This window comes from Papio anubis, chromosome 7 (genome assembly GCF_008728515.1).
Source record: "Papio anubis isolate 15944 chromosome 7, Panubis1.0, whole genome shotgun sequence".
Lineage (NCBI taxonomy): Eukaryota > Metazoa > Chordata > Mammalia > Primates > Cercopithecidae > Papio > Papio anubis.
Genome location: NC_044982.1, coordinates 114,361,123 through 114,384,958, shown reverse-complemented (window position 1 = coordinate 114,384,958; position 23,836 = coordinate 114,361,123). Strand labels below are relative to the sequence as shown.

Here is a 23,836-nt window from a genome sequence, read left to right as displayed (position 1 = left end):
GGGCATTTCAGTAGCTTTCTGGTTTTTAATATCATGAACAGTACTACGGCAAACATTCTACTACACATTCCCCAAAGCAGGGATACTCTTTGGAGTATATCCCTGAAATCAAACTGCTATGTCACAGGTATGCAAATACTCCATTTCAGGAGAAAATGTCCAACTATTTTCCAAAGTAGTGGCTCCAGTCTACACTCCAACCAGCAATAGATGAGAGCCCCAGTTGCTCTGTAGCCTCACTCACACTTGATATGGTTACATTTTACCTTTTCTTTTTTTTTTTTGAGACAGGATCCGGCTCTGTTACCCAGCCTGGAGTGCAGTGGTGCAATCTCTCCTCATAGCAACCTATGCTTCCTGGGCTCAAGTAGTTCTCTGACCTCAGCCTCCCAAGTAGCTGGGAACACAGGCATGTGCCACCACATCGGCTAATTTTTTATTTTTTATTTTTTGTAGAGACGGGGTCTCACTGTGTTGCCTAGGGTGGTCTTGAACTCCTGAGCTCAAGAAATCTGTCCGCTTTGGCCTCCCAAAGTTCTGGGATTACAGGCATGAGCCACTGCGCCCTGCCCTGCATTTTCCATTTTTGATGGTGTGAGTGTGGTGGCTCATGCCTATAATCTTAGCACTTTGGGAGGCTGAAGCAGGAGGATTGCTTGAGCCCACAAGTTCCAGACCAGCCCGGGCAACATGGCAAAATCCCATCTGTACTAAAAATGTAAAAATTGACTGGGTGTGGTCACGCACCTGTAATCCCAGCTACTCGGGAGGCTGAGGTGGGAGGATCACCTGTGCCAGGGAGGCAGAGGCTGCAGTGAGCCATGATCAAACCACTGCACTCCAGCCTGGGTGACACAATGAGACCCCATCTCAAAAAAAAAAAAAAAAATTATGAACAATTTGGTAGAAAACGGTATCCACTACACTTAAATACACCGATCTGTCCCCATGTAGGACAAATGTCTCACTGCCCCTTTAGCCTGTATGGGACTCACGGTGGCAGGTCCCTGCTTTATTTGTCACTGTATCTCCAGTTCCTGGCACAAGTCCTGACTCATCGAGGATGCTCAGTAAGGTGGGACTCAGTGAGCAAACCAATAGTGAGAACTTTGCCACATCTTTAATTATTCATTAGGATCTTCAGCATGACCATTTCCCTGAAGGCTGGCAGAGCAATTCATCATTATCATCATCATCACCATCATTTGTTTTAGGGAGGTAGGAAAATGACAGGAATTCACCTAGAGGCCCTGCTAGGAGGCACAGGGCAAGCCTGGCCTCAGCCTCTCACCCCCAGCCTCTGCCCTCTCCACAGCTTCCCACCACCTCCCTCCAGTCCCCAGGAGATGGCCCAGGACTCACTTCAACAGGACTCCTATGGGTCTCTGGTAATATTGGTGATAGGCGACCCAGGGCGGGATGAGGAATCGTTCTGGGTTGGGGCCCTCGGACTTAAAGAGAAGGGCCACATCTTCAGGGTCGATGACATAAACCGACTCCACGTTGCCGAGCTTCTCCCTGGAGGGGTGGAGGAGAGGTGCTGATGGAAGGATCCAAGGAGAGCTATGGATACAGGCTCAGCACAGCTGCCTCACAGTTCCACAACTTGCTGACTGTGGGACCTGAGTCAAGGCCCTTAACCCCTCTGAGTCTCAGTTTCCTCTTCTGTAAAATGGAGACAAATACAGTACCTGTCTCTGAGCGTTGCTGAAGGACAAGATGATAGAAAGTATATGGATGTGACCTTTGTTAAACATTCTACAAGTGACAGCTTTATGATCACTGTTTCTGCTGTCCCACAGCACATCCCCAGGGCCAGCCCAAAGCCCACTCCAGAGACTTCCGTGGACCAGCAAGTCCTCCGCTCCTCACACATTCTTCCTTTGTCCACACCCACAGCAGCCCCAGCTTCTCACCCATCCACAGAGCTCAGAACTATGGCACACTTTCATGTCACTGCTGGAGTGACTCACTATAGCTTGCAAGGTAGGCCATATTCCAGGCCAAATCCCTGTCAGACTCTACAACTGAAATTCAGGGAATGGCCACCCTGCCCCTAAGAGTCAGCGGTCACCCAACAACATACTTTGTCTCTATTAAAATAAAACTTCAGTAAAACATCAGGCCCCAACATACAGGCAGGGGAGAAGGGCTTGCAAATCGCTTTGCAGACAGTCTGTATTAAATACAACTGGGTTTTTGTTGTTATTGTTGTTTTGAGACAGGGTCTCTGTTAACCAGGCTGGAGTGCAGTGGTGTGATCATGACTCACTGCAGCCCTGACCTCCCAGGCTCAAGCGATCCTCTCACCTCAGCCCAGCCAAGTAACTGGGACTACAGGCACCACCAGGCCTTGCTAATTTTTGTGTTTTCTGTAGAGATGAGGTTTTGTCATGTTGCCCAGGCTGGTCTCAAACTCCTGGGCTCAAGAGATCCTCCCACCTCAGCCTCCCAAAGTGCTGGGATGGCAGGTGTGAGCCACTGTGCCTAGCCAAATGCAACTCTGACATATGACTGGTGTTCTTACATGAAGAGATGAGGACACAGATACACACAGAGGAAAGACCATGTCAACACACGGGGAGAAGATGGCATCTAAGTCCAAGGAGAAAGGCCTCAGAAGAAAGCAAGCAACTCAGCCAAAACCTTGATCTCTGACTTCTAGTTTCCAGAACTGCCAGAAAATTCTGTTGTTTAAGCAAAAAATAAGAAATAAAAATACTACTACTAAAGAACAACAGAAAATTCCACTTCTTGCTTGCCTCTGCCTTTTGTCTAAGAAAATTTAAGATATACTTTTAGGCAAAATATCATAAAAACATACAGATACAAGCCAAGTGTGCTCACATGTGTACGCATTCTCTCTGTCTCTCTCTCTCCCCTCATAGTACTGCTTTAACCACTGAGCCAGAAATCCTGGGCCTACCTTGATGAGTCTCAGGCCTTCACCTGTTCTGTGGCTTCCCAGAAAATCCCCTCAGTGTTTTTCCAGCTACCACATGTCTTTGCACTAACTAGCTCCATACCCCTAACCCAGTTCAGCCAAGCCTTTGAACTACTGTTATCATGATCAATTCCACTTCTGGGAATCTAGCCCAAGGCAATGATCTGATATCAGCAACGATGCTTGATGGATGAGGATGTCCATTGCAGCCTCATGTCTAACAGCAAAAAAGTCAAGAGTAGGTTGTATGTTCACTTTAAGAACCAGCTGAAAAAAAAAAAGTCCATACTGTGGACTACTATGCTGCCTTTTAAAATTATATTAGAGGCCAGGCACAGTGGCTGTCATCACAGGACTCTGGGAGGCCGAGGAGAGAGAGGGAGGATCACTTGAGCCCAGGAATTCAAGACTACAGTGAGCTATGATGGCACCACCGTACTCCACCCTGGGAGACAGAGCAAGACCCTGTTTCAAAAAAAATAAATATTAATACGATAGATCAAGAAAAAGGAAGAAGATACAAATAAACGAAATGGGATCTTTCCCCAGAAAAGTCTGAGGACCACTGAACAGCACTTTCTCTTAAATTAAAAAATAAAATAATTCTATATTACAGAGAGAAAAAAGGAAAGAATTCCTTGATATATTGTTGTGAGACAACACAAGCAGCATATATAGTATATTCACATACTTAATGATACTTAAATGTTAAATCAATTGGAATTTATTGTATCTGACTTCAATTTTTCATTAGTGTTTCTCTGTATTTTCTAAATTGCTCTATATAAAACAAGAACAGCCTTTGTGTTAGGAAAAAAACCCACAAACATTGTATTTAAATTCCTCACATTTATTCAGAAGTTTATTGTTTATTAGCTATAAGTTCAAGTATAATGACACACAGAGCTGGAAGTCAGACAATTCCAGTTCCCGCCATGGCTTTGCTCTCATGAGTTGTGTGACATTGACAAGACCCTTCTTCTCACTGGGCCTCAGTTTCCCCATCTGTAAAATGGGGAAATAACATCAACTACAGACTACAGGGACATGTTGCAAGATTCAGATGGAAGTGACTCAGAAAACACAAAGTGATGCAGGAACATAGGGTCTGGGGGCAGGGACATAAGGCCAATTCACACCTGAGCTGTGACAGGAAATAATAGGGCTATGCTGTTAACCAGGCTGGAGTGCAGTGGTATGATCACAACTTTACTGTAACTTTACTTCATCCTCTCCATTTACATAAGGCATACCGAATTAATCAATGGAATGCTCTAAGTGGTATTTAAACTCCCAAAAATTCTGTAAAGGGGCACTTGAGCTCCTATGCTCAGGCCCCTCCCACACTGTGGAGTGCACTTTCATGTTCAATAAATCCCTTCATCCCTTCCTTGCTTTGTCTGTGCATTTTGTTGAATTCTTTGTTCAAGACACCAAGAACCTGGACACTCTCCACTGGTAACATATATTTTGGCCAGCCAGCCAGGAGGAAGAGGTAAAGTCTGGGATTCGTTTTTCTCCCTTTCCTTTCTGCTCCATACAGGACCTCTCTCCTCTCTTTCTCTTTTCTGTTCCAACTTGGGACCCTGGCTGGGCAGCGCCTAAACAGGGCAGATTTCTGGCCGCGGCCGGTGAAACTAAGGGGTTTCCATGTGGAGAAGCAGCCTGACTGCCACTGCCCGGTTCGCTTAAGGGACCTGGGTCTTTTTGATTTTTTTTTTTTTTCTTTTTTTTCCTCTCTTTCTTTTTCAGTCTTTCAGCGTGTTTCCTAGTAGCTCCTTGGAAATTGAGGCTGGGGTCACTCCCCAGTACTGCCTGAAGGCCTAGGAATGAAAGGGGATAATTGCCCTGTCCCAAAGCAGGAAGGACTTCTTTTTTTTTAAATCTTTTTGCCTGTGGTTCCTGATCCCTACATGAGGTGCTGCTGGGAGCAAACTCGTACACGTTTCTGGAGGCTTAAACCTTCTTTTCTTATGCTAAATTCTTCCCTCATAGTACTCAACTAGCTAAGGACAAAAAAAGCCCACGCGGCATCCAGTTCACATTACAGTTCATGGCTATTCTTATAAAGCTCATAGTATGCTCTGGAGGGGAAAACCTGCGTGTGATGCCCACCTAAAGCCAGAGATATCTGGGACTCTAAGATTGGACCCCAACCACTCCAAAGAGGATGCTGTTGGCAGAGGTTCTGAGGTCTAGCCCTCCTTAGAATTTTCTCTCACAGTTGCAATGCTTTTTGGAATCTGAAGTATACTGCTGAATTGGAAAGTGGAATAGCATTGCATGTATCCAGGCTTTTGTGCTGCAGCTCTAAGCAGGGAGCCTGGTTAACACGTGACACCCTCCTTTGAAGTCTTGGGAGGTTTGGCCTTTAAAAATCAAACTGCCATGCAGACTGCTTTACCCACAATTTCGGTTCACAGCCTTCATTGGATTATCTATTGGGGCAAAACCCGGCAAGCTTGTATTGCTATCTCATGGCTAAGGTTCCAAGCTATTGAATCTTTGTTTATGTGTGTGTATACATGTCTAGATGTGTTTATTTGTATGTACACTTATTGTTATATGTTGTGTCTACCAAATTGCCTTATACGTAAAAGAGCACTCATAAGTTAAGTAAATAAGTCTAACCAATTTTCAAGATCATGTGACTTAAAGTATAACTTTACTAAACAAGCTAGCTTTAAAATTATTGGTAGAATAAAAATAGAAATGCCTTCGGTATTATCAGGATACATTTTGTCCGAATTTTATGTTTGTCTTTGCTGGTTTTTTTGTTTTGTTTTGTTTTGTTTTGTTTTTTGAGACAGTCTCATTCTGTCACCTAGGCTGGAGTGCAGTGATGCAGTCTCGGCTCACTGCAACCTCCACCTCCCAGATTCAAGCAATTCTCCTGCCTCAGCCTCCTGAGTAGCTGGGACTACAGGCACGTGCTACCACGCCCAGCTAATTTTTAAATTTTTTAATAGAGATGAGGGTTCACAATGTTGGCCAGGCTGGTCTCGAACTCCTGACCTTGTGATCTGCCTGCCTCAGCCTTCCAAAGCACTGGGATTACAGGCGTGAGCCACCACTAGTTTTTTTTGTTTTTTTTTTTTTTTTTGAGACAGAATCTCGCTTTGTCACCCAGGCTGGAGTGCAGTGGCATGATCTTGGCTCACTGCAAGCTCTGCCTCCTGGGTTCTCGCCGTTCTCCTGCCTCAGTCTCCCCAGTAGCTGGGACCACAGGCACCCACCACCACACCCAGCTAATTTTTTCTATGTTTTAGTAGAGATGGGGTTTCACCATGTTAACCAGGATGGTCTCGATCTCCTGACCTCGTGATCCGCCCATCTCGGCCTCCCAAAGTGCTGGGACCACCACTAGATATTTTTAAATGTCAGTGCTAATTCGACCTGGGAGCTGCTTGGGGCGAGCCTGTCTCCCATTCCATTCAAAGTCTCATTGAGATAAATGCATATCTGATTGGTTCCTTTGGAAAGGCTAATCAGAAACTCAAAAGAACACAAACGTTTGTCTCCCACCTGTGATCTGAAAGCCCCCAAGCCCACTCCTTGCCTTGAGTTGTCCCACCTTTCAGGACCAAACCGATGTTCCTTTTACATATGTTAATTAGTGTTTCATGTCTCCCTTGTTAAAAGTAAAAATTGAGTACACTGAATGGGATAAATGCTTTAGGTAAACTTTTTGTGTAAATTAAAATCTTAAAGTTATTTTTGGTGCTCATTTAATATCTGGGTCATTTCCAAGTAAGAAAGGGTTGCGATATGGGGAAATATGTTTCTAAAATTGTGGAATCATTCTTATCTATAAATGCCCATATCTGAGAGTTCAGGATTTCTTGTTTTTTAGGGTTTCACTGAAGTTTTACATTACTAAGGATAAGGTTTCCAGTTAATACGTAATTCTGTATACAAAATGTGTACAAAAGGGTTATTAGTAAAAAAAGAAAAGAATAATTTTGTCTAATTCAGAAGTTATCTAAAAGTTAGTTCAAGTTACAGTTTTGAAAAGGTTATTTATGAAACAATGTAGTAAGGTACCATTAAAAAGGGGAGAAAGATGTGGAAAAGTTTAAATAATAAAATATCCTTTAAAACATGATAAAGAATTGGAAACATTTGGCTAACTAACATTTTTATAGTTAAAGCTCTTAGTCTTGATTAAAGCAACTCTTAGTCTTGATTAAAGCAAGAAGTATGGTAAAAATGCATCAGCAGTTTGGCAACTCTTTTTTTAAATATAGTTAAGCATGAAGCTGGATTTAGTGTGGAGCCAAATTCCACATACATGCTTGCATTGCTTCATACTATGTTTACTGTTTTGCGTGGATAGTGCTGTAGTACTTATTGGTCATATGCCTAAAGCGAATTTGGTTTTTTTGGTTTTTTTTGTTTTTTTTTGAGACGGAGTCTCGCTCTGTCACCCAGGCTGGAGTGCAGTGGCCGAATCTCAGCTCACTGCAAGCTCCGCCTCCCAGGTTCACGCCATTCTTCTGCCTCAGCCTCCCGAGTAGCTGGGACTACAGGCGCCTGCTACCTCGCCCGGCTAGTTTTCTGTATTTTTTAGTGGAGACGGGGTTTCACCATGTTAGCCAGGATGGTCTCGATCTCCTGACCTCGTGATCCACCCGTCTCGGCCTCCCAAAGTGCTGGGATTACAGGCTTGAGCCACCACGCCCAGCCAAGTGAATTTGTTAATTGCATATGATGTATGAAAATATTAGTGAACTTAAGGATACTGAATTGTGTATCAGGAATAAAATATTCATTATGTTGGTTTTTGAGGGCCCTAGGTAACACTGCAGCCTCCAGGGTAAATTGAATAGGAAAAGTTAGGGTTGGTTTCCTGCTTATTTGTTTTTGCTTCTAGTTTTCATTTGTTTGCTGTTTATTCTCCTCTGACTTTGCTTGTGTATGCATGTACATAAAACCATGATTTTTCTTAGTTCCTAGTGGAAGGTTTTCATTTAGTTCCGTGGTCCTATGCATTTCTAGCAAGTAATCATTCATTCATTTATCTGGAATTCCTAAGCTACCTTTGTTGGGCCTGCAGGAATTAATGGGGCATACTAGCTTTTTTATCCTTAAACTAACCTTTTGGATTTTAGGCTTCCTGATACTTTAAGTGTGTTGAGTTTACCGTCACAAATAGAATTTTAGTCGTATTTCTCTCTCTCTGCCTAGTTTCTCCAAAATTTGTAAACTATTTATGAATATTCTTAATTCATTGCAATGTGTTTGTTTGCATACCATCAAGCAGGGTCCCTAGGGCCACTCAGGGAGAGTGTCAGGCCTCTGAGCCTAAGCTAAGCCATCATATCCCCTGTGACCTGCACGTATACATCCAGATGGCCTGAAGTAACTGAAGATCACAAAATAAGTGAAAATGGCCTATTCCTGCCTTAACTGATGACTTTACCTTGCGAAATTCCTTCTCCTGGCTCATCCTGGCTCAAATGTTCCCCCACTGAGCACCTTGTGACCCCCCACCCCTGCCAGCCAAAGAGCAACCCCCTTTGACAGTAATTTTCCATTACATACCCAAATCCTATAAAACAGCCCCACCCTTATCTCCCTTTGCTGACTCTCTTTTCAGACTCAGCTCACCTGCACCCAGGTGATTAAAAAACTTTATTGCTCACACAAAGCCTGTCTGGTGGTCTCTTCACATGGATGCATGTGAAATTTGGTGCTGTGACTCGGATGGGGGGACCTCCCTTGGGAGATCAATCCCCTGTCCTCCTGTTCTTTGCTCCATGAGAAAGATCCACCTAAGACCTCAGGTCCTCAGACCAACCAGCCCAGGGAACATCTCACCAATTTTAAATCCAGTAAGTGGCCTCTTTTTACTCTCTTCTCTAGCCTCTCTCACTATCCCTCAACCTCTTTCTCCTTTCAATCTTGGTGCCATCTTTCAATCTCTGCCTTCTCTTAATTTCAGTCTCCTTTCCTTTTCTGGTAGAGACAGAGCAAGACACATCCCTTCTCTCCATGTCTCTACCCTCTCTTTTCTCTCCACTTTCCTGGGGGGCAAGCACCCCCCATCCCTTCTCTCCCTGTCTCTACCCTCTCTTTTCTCTGGGCTTGCCTCCTTCACTATGGGCAACCTTCCACCTTTCATTCCTCCCTTTTCTTGCTTAGCCTGTGTTCTCAAGAACTTAAAACCTCTTCAACTCACACATGACCTAAAACCTAAACACCTTATTTTCTTCTGTAATGCCACTTAATCCCAATACAAACTCGACAATGGTTCCAAATAGCCAGAAAATGGCACTTTTGATTTCTCCATCCTACAAGATCTAGATAATTCTTGTTGTAAAATGGGCAAATGGTCTGAGGTGCCTGATGTCCAGCCATTCTTTTACACATTGGTCCCTCCCTAGTCTCTGTTTCCAATGCATCTCATCCCAAATTTTCCTTCTTTCCCTCCTGCCTGTCCCCTCAGTCCCAACCCCAAGTGTTGCTGAGTCTTTCCGATCTTCCTTTTCTACCAACCCATCTGACCTCTCCCCTTATCGCCAGACTGCTCCTCAGGTCGCTCCCCAGCCAGGCTGAATCAGGCTCCAATTCATCCTCAGCTTCTGCTCCTCCACCCTATAATCCTTCTATCACCTCCTCTCCCCACACCCAGTCCAGCTTACAGTTTCATTCCATGACTGGCCCTCCCCAACCTGCCCAAAAATTTCCTCTTAAAAAGGTGGCTGGAGCTAAAGGCATAGTCAAGGTTAATGCCCTTTTTCTTTATCTGACCTCTCCAAAATCAGTTGGCATTTAGGCTCTTTTTCATCAAATATAAAAACCCACCCCAGTTTATGGCTCATTTGGCAGCAACCCTGAGATGCTTTACAACCCTAGACCCTAAATGATCAGAAGGCCATCTTATTCTCAATATGCATTTTATCACCCAGTCAGCCCCTGACATTAGAAAAAAGCTTCAAAAATTAGAATCTGGCCCTCAAACCTCACAACAGGAATTAATCAACCTTGCCTTCAAAGTGTACAATAATAGAGAGGAGGCAGCCAGAAGGCAGTGCATTTCTGAGTTAAAATTACTTGCCTCTGCTGTGAGATAAAACCCAGCTGCATCTCCAGCACACAAGAACTTCAAAACGCCTGAACCACAGTGGCCAGGTGTTCTTCCAGGACCGCCCACCCCAGGATCTTGCTTCAAGTGCCAGAAATCTGGCCACTGGGCCAAGTATTGCCCGCAGCCTGGGAATCCTCCTAAGCCATGTCCCATCTGTGCAGGACCCCACTGGAAATCAGACTGTCCAACTTGCCCAGCAGCCACTCCCAGAGCCCCTGGAACTCTGGCCCAAGGCTCGCTGACTGACTTCTTCCCAGATCTTCTCGGCTTAGCGGCTGAAGACTGATGTTGCCCCATCACCTCGGAAGCCTCCTGGACAATCACAGATGCTTTAGGTAACTCTTACAGTGGAGGGTAAGTCCATCCCCTTCTTAATCAATATGGAGGCCACCAACTCCACATTACCTTCTTTTCAAGGGCCTGTTTCCTTTGCCTCCATAACTATTGTGGGTATTGATGGCCAGGCTTCCAACTCTGGTGCCAACTTGGACCATATTCTTTTATGCACTCCTTTTTAGTCCTTTTGGGACTCCCCACCTGCCCAGTTGCCTTATTAGGTCTAGGCATTTTAACTAAATTATCTGCATCCCTGATTATTCTTAGGCTACAGCCACACCTTGTTGCCGCCCTTTTCCCCAGTTCAAAGCTTCCTTCACATCCTCCCCTTGTATCTCCCCACCTTAATCCACAGGTATGGGACACCTCTACTCCCTCCTTGGTGACTGATCATGCACCCCTTACCATCCCATTAAAACCTAATCACCCCTACCCGGCTCAACACCAATATCCCATCCCACAGCATGTTTTAGAAGGATTAAAGCCTGTTATCACTTGCCTGTTACAGCATGGCCTTTTAAAGTCTATAAACTCTCCTTACAATTCCCCCATTTTACCTGTCCAAAAACCAGACAAGCCTTATAGGTTAGTTCAGGATCTGCACCTTATCAACCAAATTGTTTTGCCTATTCACCCCATGGTGCCAAACCCATATACTTTCCTGTCCTCAATACCTCCCTCCACAACCCATTATTCTGCTCTGGATCTCAAACATGCTTTCTTTGCTATTCCTTTGCACCCTTCATCCCAGCCTCTCTTTGCTTTCACTTGGACTGACCCTGACACCCATCAGGCTCAGCAAATTACCTGGGCTGTACTGCCACAAGGCTTCACAGACAGCCCCCATTACTTCAGTCAAGCCCAAATTTCTTCCTCATCTGTTACCTATCGTGACATAATTCTTCATAAAAACACACGTGCTCTCCCTGCTGATCATGTCCAGCTAATCTCCCAAACCCCAACCCCTTCTACAAAACAACTCCTTTCCTTCCTAGGCATGGTTAGATACTCTACCTTTGGATACCTAGTTTTACCATCCTGACTAAACCATTATATAAACTCACAAAAGCAACCCTAGCTGACCCCATAGATCCTAAAACTTTTGCCGCTCCTCTTTCTGTTCCTTAAAAACAGCCCTAGAAGCTGCTCCCACACTAGCTCTCCCTAACTCATCCCAACCTTTTATCATTACACACGGCTGAAGTGCAGGGCTGTGTGGGTGGAATTCTTACACAAGAGCCGGGACCACACCCTGTAGCCTTTCTGTCCAAACAACTTGACATTACTGTTTTAGCCTAGCCCTCATGTCTGCGTGCGGTGGCTACCACTGCTTTAATACTTTTAGAGGCCCTCAAAATCACAAAGTATGCTCAACTCACTCTCTACAGTTCTTATAACTTCCAAAATCTATTTTCTTCCTCACACCTGATGCATATACTTTCTGCCCCCCTGCACCACCTCTCAGCAAGCTGAACTCATTGTCTTAACTCCAGCCCTCACTCTTGCAAAGGAATTACATGTCAATATTTATACTGACTCTAAATATGCTTTCCATATCCTGCACCACCATACTTATATGTGCTGAAAGAGGTATCCTCACTACACAAGGGTCCTCCATCATTAATGCCTCTTTAATAAAAATTCTTCTCAAGGTCGCTTTACTTCTGAAGGAAGATGAAGTCATTCGCTGCAAGTGCCATCCAAAGGCATCAGATCACATTGCTCAAGGCAATGCTTATGCTGATAAGGTAGCTAAAGAAGCAGCTAGCTTCCAACTTCTGTCCCTCTAGGCCAGTTTTTCTCCTTCTCATCAGTCCCTCCCACCTACTCCCCCACTGAAACTTCCACCTATCAATCTCTTCCCACACAAGGCAAATGGTTCTTACACCAAGGAAAATATCTCCTTCCAACCTCACAGGCCCATCCTATTCTGTCGTCATTTCATAACCTCTTCCATGTAGGTTACAAGCCACTAGCTTGCCTCTTAGAATCTCTCATTTTCTTTCCATCATGGAAATCTATCCTCAAGGAAATCACTTCTCAGTGTTCCATCTGCTATTCTACTACTCCTCAGGGATTGTTCAGGCCCCCTCCCTTACCTACACATCAAGCTTGGGGATTTGCCCCTGCCCAGGACTGGCAAATTGACTTTACTCACGTGCCCTGAGTCAGGAAACTAAAATACCTCTTGGTCTGGGTAGACACTTTCACTGGATGGGTAGAGGCCTTTCCCACAGGATCTGAAAAGGCCACCATGGTCATTTCTTCCCTTCTGTCAGACATAATTCCTTGGTTTGGCCTTCCTACCTCTATACAGTCTGATAACAGACCAGCCTTTATTAGTCAAATCACCCAAGCAGTTTCTCAGGCTCTTGGTATTCAGTGAAACCTTCATATCCCTTACCATCCTCAATCTTCAGGAAAGGTAAAACGGACTAATGGTCTTTTAAAAACACAGCTCACCAAGCTCAGGCTCCAACTTAAAAAAAAAAAAAAAAAAAGACTTTTGTCAAAAATAGAGCCCAAAAACTCACCAACCAAACAAGTAATTACACTGAACCCCCTTGGGCACTCTCTGATTGGATGTCATGGGTCCTCCCAATTCTTAGTTCTTTAATACCTGTTTTTCTCCTTTTCTTATTCGGACCTTGTGTCTTCTGTGTAGGTTTTCAATTTATACAAAACTGCATCCAGACCATCACCAATCATTCTATATGACAAATGCTCCTTTTAACAACTCCGCAATATCACCCCTTATCACAAAATCTTCCTTCAGATTAATCTCTCCCACTCTAGGTTCCCACGCTGCCCCTAATCCTGCTCAAAGCAGTCATGAGAAACATCGCCCATTATCTCTCCATACCACCCCCAAAATTTTTGCTGCCCCAACACTTCAACACTATTTTATGTTATTTTTCTTATCAATATAAGAAGACAGGAATGTCAGGCCTCTGAGTCCAAGCTAAGCCATCATATCCCCTGTGACCTACATCCAGATGGCCTGAAGTAATTGAATAATCACAAAAGAAGTGAAAATGGCCTATTCCTGCCTTAACTGATGACATTACCTTGTGAAATTCCTTCTCCTGCTCATCCTGGCTCAAAAGCTCCCCCACTGAGCACCTTGTGTCCCCTGCCCCTGCCAGCCAGATAACAACTCCTTTGACTGTAATTTTCCATTACCTACCCAAATCCTATAAAACAGCCCCATCCCCATCTCCCTTCACTGACTCTTTTCCGACTCAGCCCGCCTGCACCCAGGTGATTAAAAAGCTTTGTTGCTCACACAAAGCCTGTTTGGTGGTCTCTTCACACGGATGTGTGTGAAAGAGAAAACCCAGAAATCTGGCATGCCGGCAAAAGGATAAGAATTTCTTATGAGTCAGTCTCTGGGCTCTTTCTCTCTCTCTGCAAACTGGTTAAATATAAAGTAAAAGTCACTGTATATTTCCTCTGTAAAATTTTAAATTAATTGGTTTAATAAGAGCTTAGGTCAAATATTTTGTCAGAAAAATAGAAAGTGTAATGCCTTTTAGTTCCCGTGACTTTAGCAATATTTGTGAAATAAAGACAGTTTTCAAGATTATTGGAAAAATACAATTGTCTTCAAAATGTAAACATGTGGTGTACATTATGTTCAAATACTAGGTTTGCTAAATCCTCTAACGTGATAAACCGCTTCTTTGGCTTTTGAAAATTGTTGAACTTGACTGCTTTCCAGCTAGGTAAGGCCTGGGGACATGTGGAGTTGGCCATGCCCCTAGCTGTGCTGGAAGTGGTCAAACCTTATCAGAACTTAACTTACCAGTATTTTTTTTTTTTAAGACAGAGTCTCGCTCTGTCCCCCAGGCTGGAGTGCAGTGGTGCAATCTCAGCTCACCCACAGTCTCCATCTCCCAGTTTCAAGCAATTCTCTGCCCCAGCCTCCCGAGCAGCTGGAATTACAGACACCTGCCACCACACCTGGCTAACTTTTTTTTTTTTTTTTTTTGTATTTTTAGTAGAGACGGGGTTTCACCATCTTGCCTAGGCTGGTCTTGAACTCCTGACCTCATGATCCACCTGCCTTGGCCTCCCAAAGTGCTGGGATTACAGGCGTGAGCCACCTTACCTGGCCTAACTTACCAGGTTTTATGTTAAAATTCGCCATTATAGGCCAGTCGTGGTGGCTCACACCTGTAATCCCAGCATTTGGGGAGGCTGAGTTGGGTGGATCACCTAAGGTCAGGAGTTCAAGACTAGCCTGACCAACATGGTGAAACCCTATCTCTAGTAAAAATACAAAATTAGTTGGGCATGGTGGCGCATGCCTGTAATCCCAGCTACTGGGGAGGCTGAGGCAGAAGAATCATTTGAACTCAGGAGGCAGAGGTTGCAGTGAGCCGAGATCATGCCATTGCACTCCAACCTGGGCAATCAGAGTGAAACTTTGCCTCAAAAAAAACAAATTCGCCATTATAACATGGAATTAAGACTACTGGAAACAGTTTTACATGCAAGATGTATAAGAACAGTAGAACGTGTTGGGTTGGGTTTTTGTTTTGTTTTGCTTTTTTTGTTTGTTTGTTTGTCTTGTAGAAGGTTATAAGAAGTTTTTGCTTCTTTAAAATTTCCAAGTCATCATTTTGGCAAAATAAATAATTTATGGTAATCTGGAATTCCAAAATCAAACTTCAGTTTCAAGATTGTCTTTCCTAATGCCTGGCTTCCTGGATGAATCAGAGGGCCCCTGAAAACACCCAGAAAAGAGGTAAACAGGATTATTTGACATGTTTAGTCACAGGGAATTGCCAAAATGATGTTTAATCTTCTTTAGATTTTTGTGAATAATACTAATATATATTCCAAAATTATATGGGATTTCTAAAATTCTAATATCTAAGTATATGTTACCAATCACAATTATAGCTATTATGTTAAGTTATTGTAAACACAGAAATGACCAAATTTCCTTGTATAAAGCTACTAACCCACGTAAAACAAACAAACAAAAAAATTAACTACATATCAAGAACAGACTTTCGTGTTAAACCAGATAATACTGAAATTGTTTAAAATAGTTTAGTTTATAACCTGTGGCTTTGCAGACACCGTCACTGCCACCAGGAACCCTGTACTATCAGCCATGGTCAACCCCACCGTGTTCTTCGATATTGCTGTCACGGCGAGCCCTTGGGCCGCGTCTTCTTCCAGCTGTTTGCAGACAAGATTCCCAAAACAGCAGAAAACTTTCGTGCTCTGAGCACTGGAGAGAAAGGATTTGGTTATAATGATTCCTACTTTCACAGAATTATTCCAGGGTTTATGTGTCAGGGTGGTGACTTCACATGCCATAATGGCACTGGTGGCAATGAGGAAAGAGAGAGACCCTCTCATATTGTTTTATATTGTTTTATAGTTAGTGCCTGTTTTAAGAAAAAACAAGGAAGTGAAACCAAAGACAGGCAGCCCAGCACCAGGCCCAAAACCCAGCCTGAGCCTGCCTGGCCTAAACCTAGTAGTTAAAAATCAACTCATAACTTAGAAACCGATGTTATTCATAGATTCCAGACATTGTATAGAAGAACATTGTGAAACTCCCTGCCCTGTTCTGTTTTTCTCTGACTATCAGTGCATGAAACCCCTGTCACATATCCCCTAGATTGCTCAATCACGACCCTTTCATATGAAATCTTTAGTGTTGTGAGCCCTTAAAAGGGACAGAAATTGTGCACTTGGGGAGCTCAGATTTTAAGGCAGTAGCTTGCCGATGCTCCCAGCTGAATAAAGCCCTTCCTTTACAACTCGGTGTCTGAGAGGTGTTGTCTGCGGCTTGTCCTGCTACAGCAAGTCCATCTGGAGGGAGAAATTTGATGATGAGAACTTCATCCTAAAGCGTACAGGTCCTGGCATCTTGTCCACGGCAAGTGCTGGATCCAACACAAATGGTTCCCAGTTTTTCATCTGCACTGCCAAGACTGAGTGGTTGGATGGCAAGCATGTGGTCTTTGGCAAGGTGAAAGAAGTATGAATATTGTGGAGGCCATGGAGCACTTTGGATCCAAGAATGGCAAGACCAGGAAGAAGATCAGCATTGTTGACTGTAGACAACTCTAATAAGTTTGACTTACATTTTGTCTTACCCACCAGACCATTCCTTCTGTAGCTCAGGACAGCACCCTCCACCCCATTTGCTCACAGTATCCTAGTATCTTTGTGCTCTACTGCAGTTCCCTTCCATGCCTAGCTGGACTGCAGAGTTGAGTTAAAGTTTATGACTATGAAATAAAAACTAAATAACCACAACAGAAAATTGTTTATAACCAATGCTTGATCCCATATTCCCGGGAAAACAAAGCTTCAGGTACATTTGGTCATCTGGTCAGCCATTTAAACATTTTATAAAGGGATTTCATTCCATTGTTATTTTCCATGCATGTTTTCTGGTTGTAGAAAAGCTTTCCCATGCAAGAGGGCTGATGTTATAACAGTAGATTATTATGCTACAGTGTATTTTCACCAGATTAAAAAAAGCTTCTTATGGTTTGAATCTTCTGGAAACATCAGAGAAAGACTGTCCTTGCCATCTATACTATAGCAAAACTTCAGGACCTTGAACTTTCGGTTCATAACCTCACAACTGAGAAGGGTTCCTCCATGCTCTTGGAGTTGTGCACCCATTGGGACTCTTAAGGTTAAACTAACCAGGGAAATTTCTCCCAAGAAGAAGATGGCATCATTGATGTGAACAGCTTTTCCCAAATTCACAGATTAAGACTTCTACTGTCATGAAACTCTTATCTTTGAGTATTTTTTCTTGCTTATGCCTTCTACAAACAATAGAAGTGGAAAAGGGGTCTGTTATGTGCACTTATGGGGTACACTTTTATTTGTGAAGGAGTTTGCAGCCAGCCTTATACATGGGTAAAGGATAAAGGCCCAATGTGGGTAAGAAACTTGAATGGTACAAGCATTAGCTCATAATCAGTCAAAAACAAAAAATTGATTCACTCCACATAACCCACATCATGGGTTAAAGAGCACATCGCCAGAAGTCCTTCACTCTTCTAAAAGGGCATCATTTGTTAGGTCCTTTTTCCACGGTTTAAAGTAAAAGAAGCAATGATTAGAAATGCATCCTTCATGATAGGTTCTATAGCAAATTCTACTCTAAAGGCTACAGACCCTAAATTCTCTTGTGAAAGTTATAATAGAACTGGCTAAACAGAGAAGTATCTGTGCAGCTGCTGGCACTTGTGGTCTATAGAGAAATACATCAAATGAAGATTATAGAAATTCAGTGGTAGGAGATTTACCGTGATCCCCAATAGGTAGGGACTATGCCCCAAGCCGGCATGAAGCAGTTACAGAAAAAAGACCATCGGTCCCTCTGCCTCCCATAAAGATTTATGGGGATCACATCTCTTGAAGGGGCAGATGAGGCAGGAAAATAGGGTCGGGAGACAGGGAACCTAAGATCGATTCACACTTCAGCTATAACAGGAAATATCCTCTCCATAGGGCGTGTGACTATGTAACTTGAATACTTCATCCTCTCCATTTACATAAGGTGTATCTGAAGTAGCCAATGGAATCCTCTAGGGGGTAAACACCCCACAATTCTGTAACAGGGCCTTTGAGCCCCTACGCTCCGCCTGCTCCCACACTGTGGCATATAAGTTCATTTTCAGTAAATCCCTTCATTCCTTCCTTACGTTGTGCATTTTGTCAAGACACCAAGAACCTGCACGCCCTCCACCGGTAACAAAAGAGTTTAATAAAATAAGGAGTTGCTACTGAGGGTCTAGGAAGTGGTGAAAAGGGAAGAGAGGAGGAAGCAAGGATAACTAGAGATCTATGTGAAGTGAGCACGGGACAGAAGCACCAATAGGCCTAGGAGAGATGGGGAGGAAGGTGGTTGGGGAGCAACCTCCCAAGCCCAGCACTCAACCTTGAATAGGGTGGGGTGCGGGGTAGAAGGAGCTCTCTGCCACCAACCAGCTATCAAAAGGGGCAGTCTGGACTTCAAAGGAGTTGTGAGAGAGGGAGGGAGGGAGCAGCTGAAGCCCCAACACAAACTAGCCTGCCCTCCCCCCCACCCCCAGCCCAGTCATCAAGCCAGCCAACACATATACGCTTCCCCTTCGTGACTGACCCATTAGAATGCTCTGAGTTGTAAAGGCCTTCCACCTAGAGGAAAACTTACTGTCCCTCCAGTCTCCCCTCCCAGCCCCCAACCACCCCTACGCCACCTCCCTTCCCTCTCAACGGGACTCTTAGCAAAGAACCCAGGTGTGGCTGAAAGGCTGCCCACCGTGGAAACAGCTGTAGCAGTTTTCCCAGGAAAAAGCCACAAGCCTTGGGGGCTCAGAGGCCCAAGGACAAAAAAAGCCCTTTCCTCCTAGCAGGAAGCCCGCCGATTCTTGGGAAAGGGAAGGAACAAACTCAGAGCCTCAGGGCCCAGGGTGAGATCAGCACTCCAGCAGGACAGGAATCTAGCTGGGTGACCTCTCTGAGCCTCAGTCTCCTCCTCTGACCATGGGGACAACAAACTTCGCTTGCAAGCTGTGCCGAAGGTAAGGATGTAGGAAGGCATTTAGTAGGGCTTGTTCTCTAACCACCTCTCTCCGAGAGTTTCAAAGGGAGTGGGATCTGGGGAAGGCTGAGGCCTCAGGCCTGGGAAGTAGGAACACTTTCCCTTATACCCCCCACCATCCCAGGCCTGGAAGAAGTAAGATCAGAAGTTGGACGAGAGGTCCGGCTGCGCGGACGTCACCGTAGCTCGCCACTGTCGGCTCGGGTGGGCTCGGGTGGGCTCGCGTGAACGCAGCCAGCGAGGGCAGAGGCCAGCAGAGGCGGGGAGCAGGCCGAGCGGAGAAACGGAGAAACGTATCCTGGGTCGCTCCCTGCTTCGCCGCCGCCTCCTGGCAGGGCCAGCGGAGCCAGTGTTCCAGCGCCCCCGTAACACCTCAAAGCGCACGGAGTCCGTTTTGGAGACCTTGGCGGCAGGGTGAGGGGGACCTAGGAACCTGCCGTGGGGCCGCCGCGGGGCTGAGCGCCTAGACCTCGCCCTTAGGTAAACGGGGGCGGACCCGGGGGGTGGATGAGCTCGGGCTGCGTCGGGGTGAGGCGGAGGTGAGCGGCCAGCGAAGAGCGCAGGAGCCGGCCCGGGAGGACGCGAGGGCGGACCCAGTTTCGGAATAGCGCGGCCCGGGCGGCGTCGTGCGCTGGGAGGAATGCTGGGGCTGTCGCTAGCACCAAACTTGACCACGCTGAGACCTTTTCATTCTGCTCTGAACTTCAAATTTCCCTCCCCCTTATTTTTATTTATTTATTTATTTATTTATTTTGAGACGGAGTTTCGCTTTTGTTGCCCAGGGCTGGAGTGTAGTGACATGATCTCGGCTCACTGCAACCTCCACCTCCTGGGTTCGAGCAATTGTCCTGCCTCAGCCTCCCCAGTAGCTGGGATTACAGACCCCCGCCACCATGCCCAGCTAAATTTTTTTATTTTTATTATTTATTTATTTATTTATTTATTTATTTTTGTAGTAGAGACAGGGTTTCACCATGTTGGCCAGGCTGCTCTCGAACTCCTGTCCTCAAGTGATCCGCCTGCCTCGGCCTCCCAAAGTGCTGGGATTACAAGCGTGAGCCACCGCACCCGGCTCTCCCCCAATTTTTAAAACTCGCTGGCTGGGCTGACAGCTAGGGCCAGGAGTTCAAAACTCAGCCTCACCAGTCGCCCCTCCTCAGACGGAGGAGGTTGTTTTGTTTTGTTTGAGAAAGAATCTCACTCTGTCGCCCAGGCTGGATTGCAATGGCGGGATCTGGGCTCACTGCAACCTCTGCCTCCTGGGTTCAAGTCATTCTCCTGCTTCAGCCTCCCAAGTAGCTGGGATTACAGGCACCTGCCACACACCCAGCTAATTTTTGTATTTTTAGTAGAGACAGGGTTTCACCATGTTGGCCAGGATGGTCTCAAACTCTTGATCTCAAGTGATCTGCCCACCTTGGCCTCCCAAAGTGCTGGGATTATGGGTGTGAGCCACCATGCCCGGCCAGACCTGGGGTTTAGACCCATTAAAGAGCTTCCTTACAGATGGCTGACAGTCTTGCCACCCATTATTTCAAAAATAGATGCCTGTTTTAGAGTACTTAAGACATTCACAGATTCAAATGTTGAATTTTTAAATATCGCCGGTATATTTCTGTATTGTATTACCAAAAAAAAAGAAAGAAAGAAAGAAAAAGTCCCACAGGAGTTTGGAACCAGAGAACAGCCTGTTTGGGGAGTGGGGAGCACAGCAGGGCTCCTCCTCCCTGTTCCTTCAGCTCCCACCCTCTGCCAGACTTACCTGTAAATCGGGCCATACTTCTGGAAATTCTGGACATGGTGAAGGTGGACTTTGTGTGTGCCTGTCTCCCTCCAGAAATGGTACAGGTTTAGCCAGCCATTGTCACCAGGAGAGGGGATCTCATTGAAGGGGCGAGGACTGCGAGTGGAGATGCCAGCTCTCTCACTGGTGGGCACCCTGAGATGCCCCAGCCTCTCCTTGGGGGCACTCAGAAAGGTCTGGCAGCCTTTGACCAAGACTGAGCGTGGGGGAAGACCCTTGGCCAGCATGCTGTCCCCACAGCTGTGACTGTACCTGCTCCACTCCAGTGGGGACTGCGAGGATGACTGTAGCTCTGGGCCACCAGGGCCAAGATTATAACTACCATCTCAAGGCCATGCCAGAAGCTGATAAAACATTCACGTCCTTCCTCCTCCTGCAGGCTCTAACCCACAGACAGCTCCTCCCCTACTCGATATGAAGGTTCAGTCTGGAATTTCTGCAGCGTGAGATTCTCCAAATGACAGTGTCAGGCCTCTGAGCCCAAGCCAAGCCATCGCATCCCCTGTGACTTGCACGTATACACCCAGATGGCCTGAAGTAACTGAAGAATCACAAAAGAAGTGCAAATGCCCTGCCTCACCTTAACTGATGTCATTCCACCACAAAAGAAGTGAAAATGGCCGGTCCTCGCCTTAAGCAATATTATCTTGTGAAATTCCTTTTCCTGGCTCATCCTGGCTCAAAAATTTCCCCCACTGAGCACCTTGTGACCCCCACTCCTGCCCGCCAGAGAACAACCCCCCTTGACTGTAATTTTCCTTTACCTACCCAAATCCTATAAAATGGCCCCACCCTTATCTCCCTTCACTGACTCTCTTTTCAGACTCAGCCTGCCTGCACCCAGGTGAAATAAACAGCCATGTTGCTCACACAAAGCCTGTTTGGTGGTCTCTTCACATGGACGCACATGACATTTTGGTGCCATGACTCGGATCAGGGGACCTCCCTTGGGAGATCAATCCCCTGTCCTCCTGCTCTTTGCTCTGTGAGAAAGATCCACCTATGACCTCTGGTCCTCAGACCAACCAGCCCAAGGAACATCTTATCAATTTTAAATCGGGTAAGCGGCCTCTTTTTACTCTCTTCTCCAACCTCTCTCACTATCCCTCGGCCTCTTTCTCCTTTCAATCTTGGCGCCACCTTTCAATCTCTCCCTTCTCTTAATTTCAATTCCTTTCATTTTCTGGTAGAGACAAAGGAGACACATTTTATCCGTGGACCCAGAACGCTGGCGCCGGTCACGGACTGGGGAAGGCAGCCTTCCCTTGGTGTTTAATCATTGCAGGGACGCCTCTCTGATTACTCACCCACGTTTCAGTGGTGTCTGACCACGCTGCAGGGTCGCCTGCCTTGGTCCTTCACTCTTAGCGGCAAGTCCTGCTTTTCTGGGGGAGGGGCAAGCACCCCAACCCTACCCTCCTTGTCCCTATCCCTTCTCTGCTTTTCCGAGGGAGGGGCAAGCACCCCGACCCCTTCTCTGTTTCTACCCCTTCTCTGCTTTTCTGGGGGAGGGGCAACTACCCTGACCTCTTATTTTTGCACCCCAATCCCTTAGTTCCACACCCCGACCCCTTTCCCACTTTTCTGGAGGGCAAGAACCCCCGAACTCCTTCTCTCCGTATCTCTACTCTCTCTTTTCTCTGGGCTTGCCTCCCTCACTGTGGGCAACCTGCCACCCTCCATTCCTGCTTCTTCTCCCTTAACCTGTGTTCTCAAGAACTTAACACCTCTTCAACTCACACCTGACCTAAAACCTAAACGCCTTGTCTTCTGCAACACCGCTTGACCCCAATACAAACTTGACAATGGCTCTAAATAGCCAGAAAACGGCACTTTAGATTTTTCCATCCTACAAGACCTAAATAATTGTCGTAAAATGGGCAAATGGTCTGAGGTGCCTGACATCCAGGCATTCTTTTACACATCGGTCCCTCCCTAGTCTCTGTTCCCAATGCAACTCGTCCCAAATCTTCCTTCTTTCCCTTCCGCCTGTCCCCTCAGTCCCAACCCCAAGCATCGTTGAGTCTTTCTAAAAATCATCCTTTTCTACAGACCCATCTGACCTCTCTTCCCTCCTCACCAGGCCAAGCTAGGTCCCAGTTTTCCTCAGCCTCGGCTCCCCTACCCTATAATCCTTTTATCACCTCCCCTCCTCACACCCAGTCAGGCTTACAGTTTCGTTCTGTGAGTAGCCCTCCCCCACCTGTCCAGAAATTTCCCTTAAAAAAGTGGCTAGAGCTAAAGGCATAGTCAAGGTTAACGTTCCTTTTTCTTTATCCGACCTCTCCCAAATCAGTTAGCGTTTAGGCTCTTTTTCACCAAATACGAAAAACTTAGCCCAGTTCATGGCCTGTTTAGCAGCAACCCTGAGATGCTTTTCAGCCCTAGACCCTGAAAGGTCAGAAGACCATCTTATTCTTAATATGCATTTTATTTTATTACCCATTCTGCTCCTGACATTAAATAAAACTCCAAAAATTAAATTCCGGCCCTCAAACCCCACAACAGGACTTAATGAACCTCGCCTTCAAGGTGTACAATAATAGAGTAGAGGCAGCCAAGTAGCAACTTATTTCTGAGTTGCAATTCCTTGCCTCTACTGTGAGACAAAACCCAGCCACATTTCCAGCACGCAACTCCAAATGCCTGAACTGCAGCTGCCAGAGGTTCCCCCAGAACCTCCTCCCCCAGGAGCTTGCTACAAGTGCTGGAAATCTGGCCACTGGGCCAAGGAATGCCCGAAGCCCGGGATGCCTCCTAAGGCGTGTCCCATCTGTGCGGGACCCCACTGGAAATTGGACTGTCCAACTCGCCTGGCAGCCACTCCCAGAGCCCCTGGACCTCTGGCCCAAGGCTCTCTGACTGACTCATTTCCAATCCTTCTTGGATTAGCGGCTGAAGATCAACGCTGCCCCATCGCCTCGGAAGCCTCCTGGACCATCACAGATGCTTTGGGTAACTCTTACAGTGGAGGCTAAGTCTGTCCTCTTCTTAATTAATACGGAGCCTACTCACTCCACATTACCTTCTTTTCAAGAGCCTGTTTCCTTTGCCTCCATAACTGTTGTGGGTATTGATGGCCAGGCT

The 23,836-nt window shown here is 45.8% G+C and overlaps 1 protein-coding gene across 1 annotated transcript in view; it reads right to left on the bottom strand.

Moving 5' to 3' along the window:
• The window catches only part of LOC101026207 (cholesterol side-chain cleavage enzyme, mitochondrial), a 29,917-nt gene extending 8,715 nt beyond the window's left edge, over nucleotides 1-21,202 (bottom strand). The window contains exons 1-2 of the mRNA XM_003901194.5: nucleotides 20,708-21,202; nucleotides 1,363-1,518 (exon numbers count right to left, since the gene is read on the bottom strand). Coding sequence (XP_003901243.2) covers nucleotides 1,363-1,518; nucleotides 20,708-20,976 — 425 coding nt within the window. The 5' untranslated portion in view covers nucleotides 20,977-21,202. The remainder of the gene's footprint in view (nucleotides 1-1,362; nucleotides 1,519-20,707) is intronic.
• Between the last annotated feature and the right edge of the window lie 2,634 nt (nucleotides 21,203-23,836).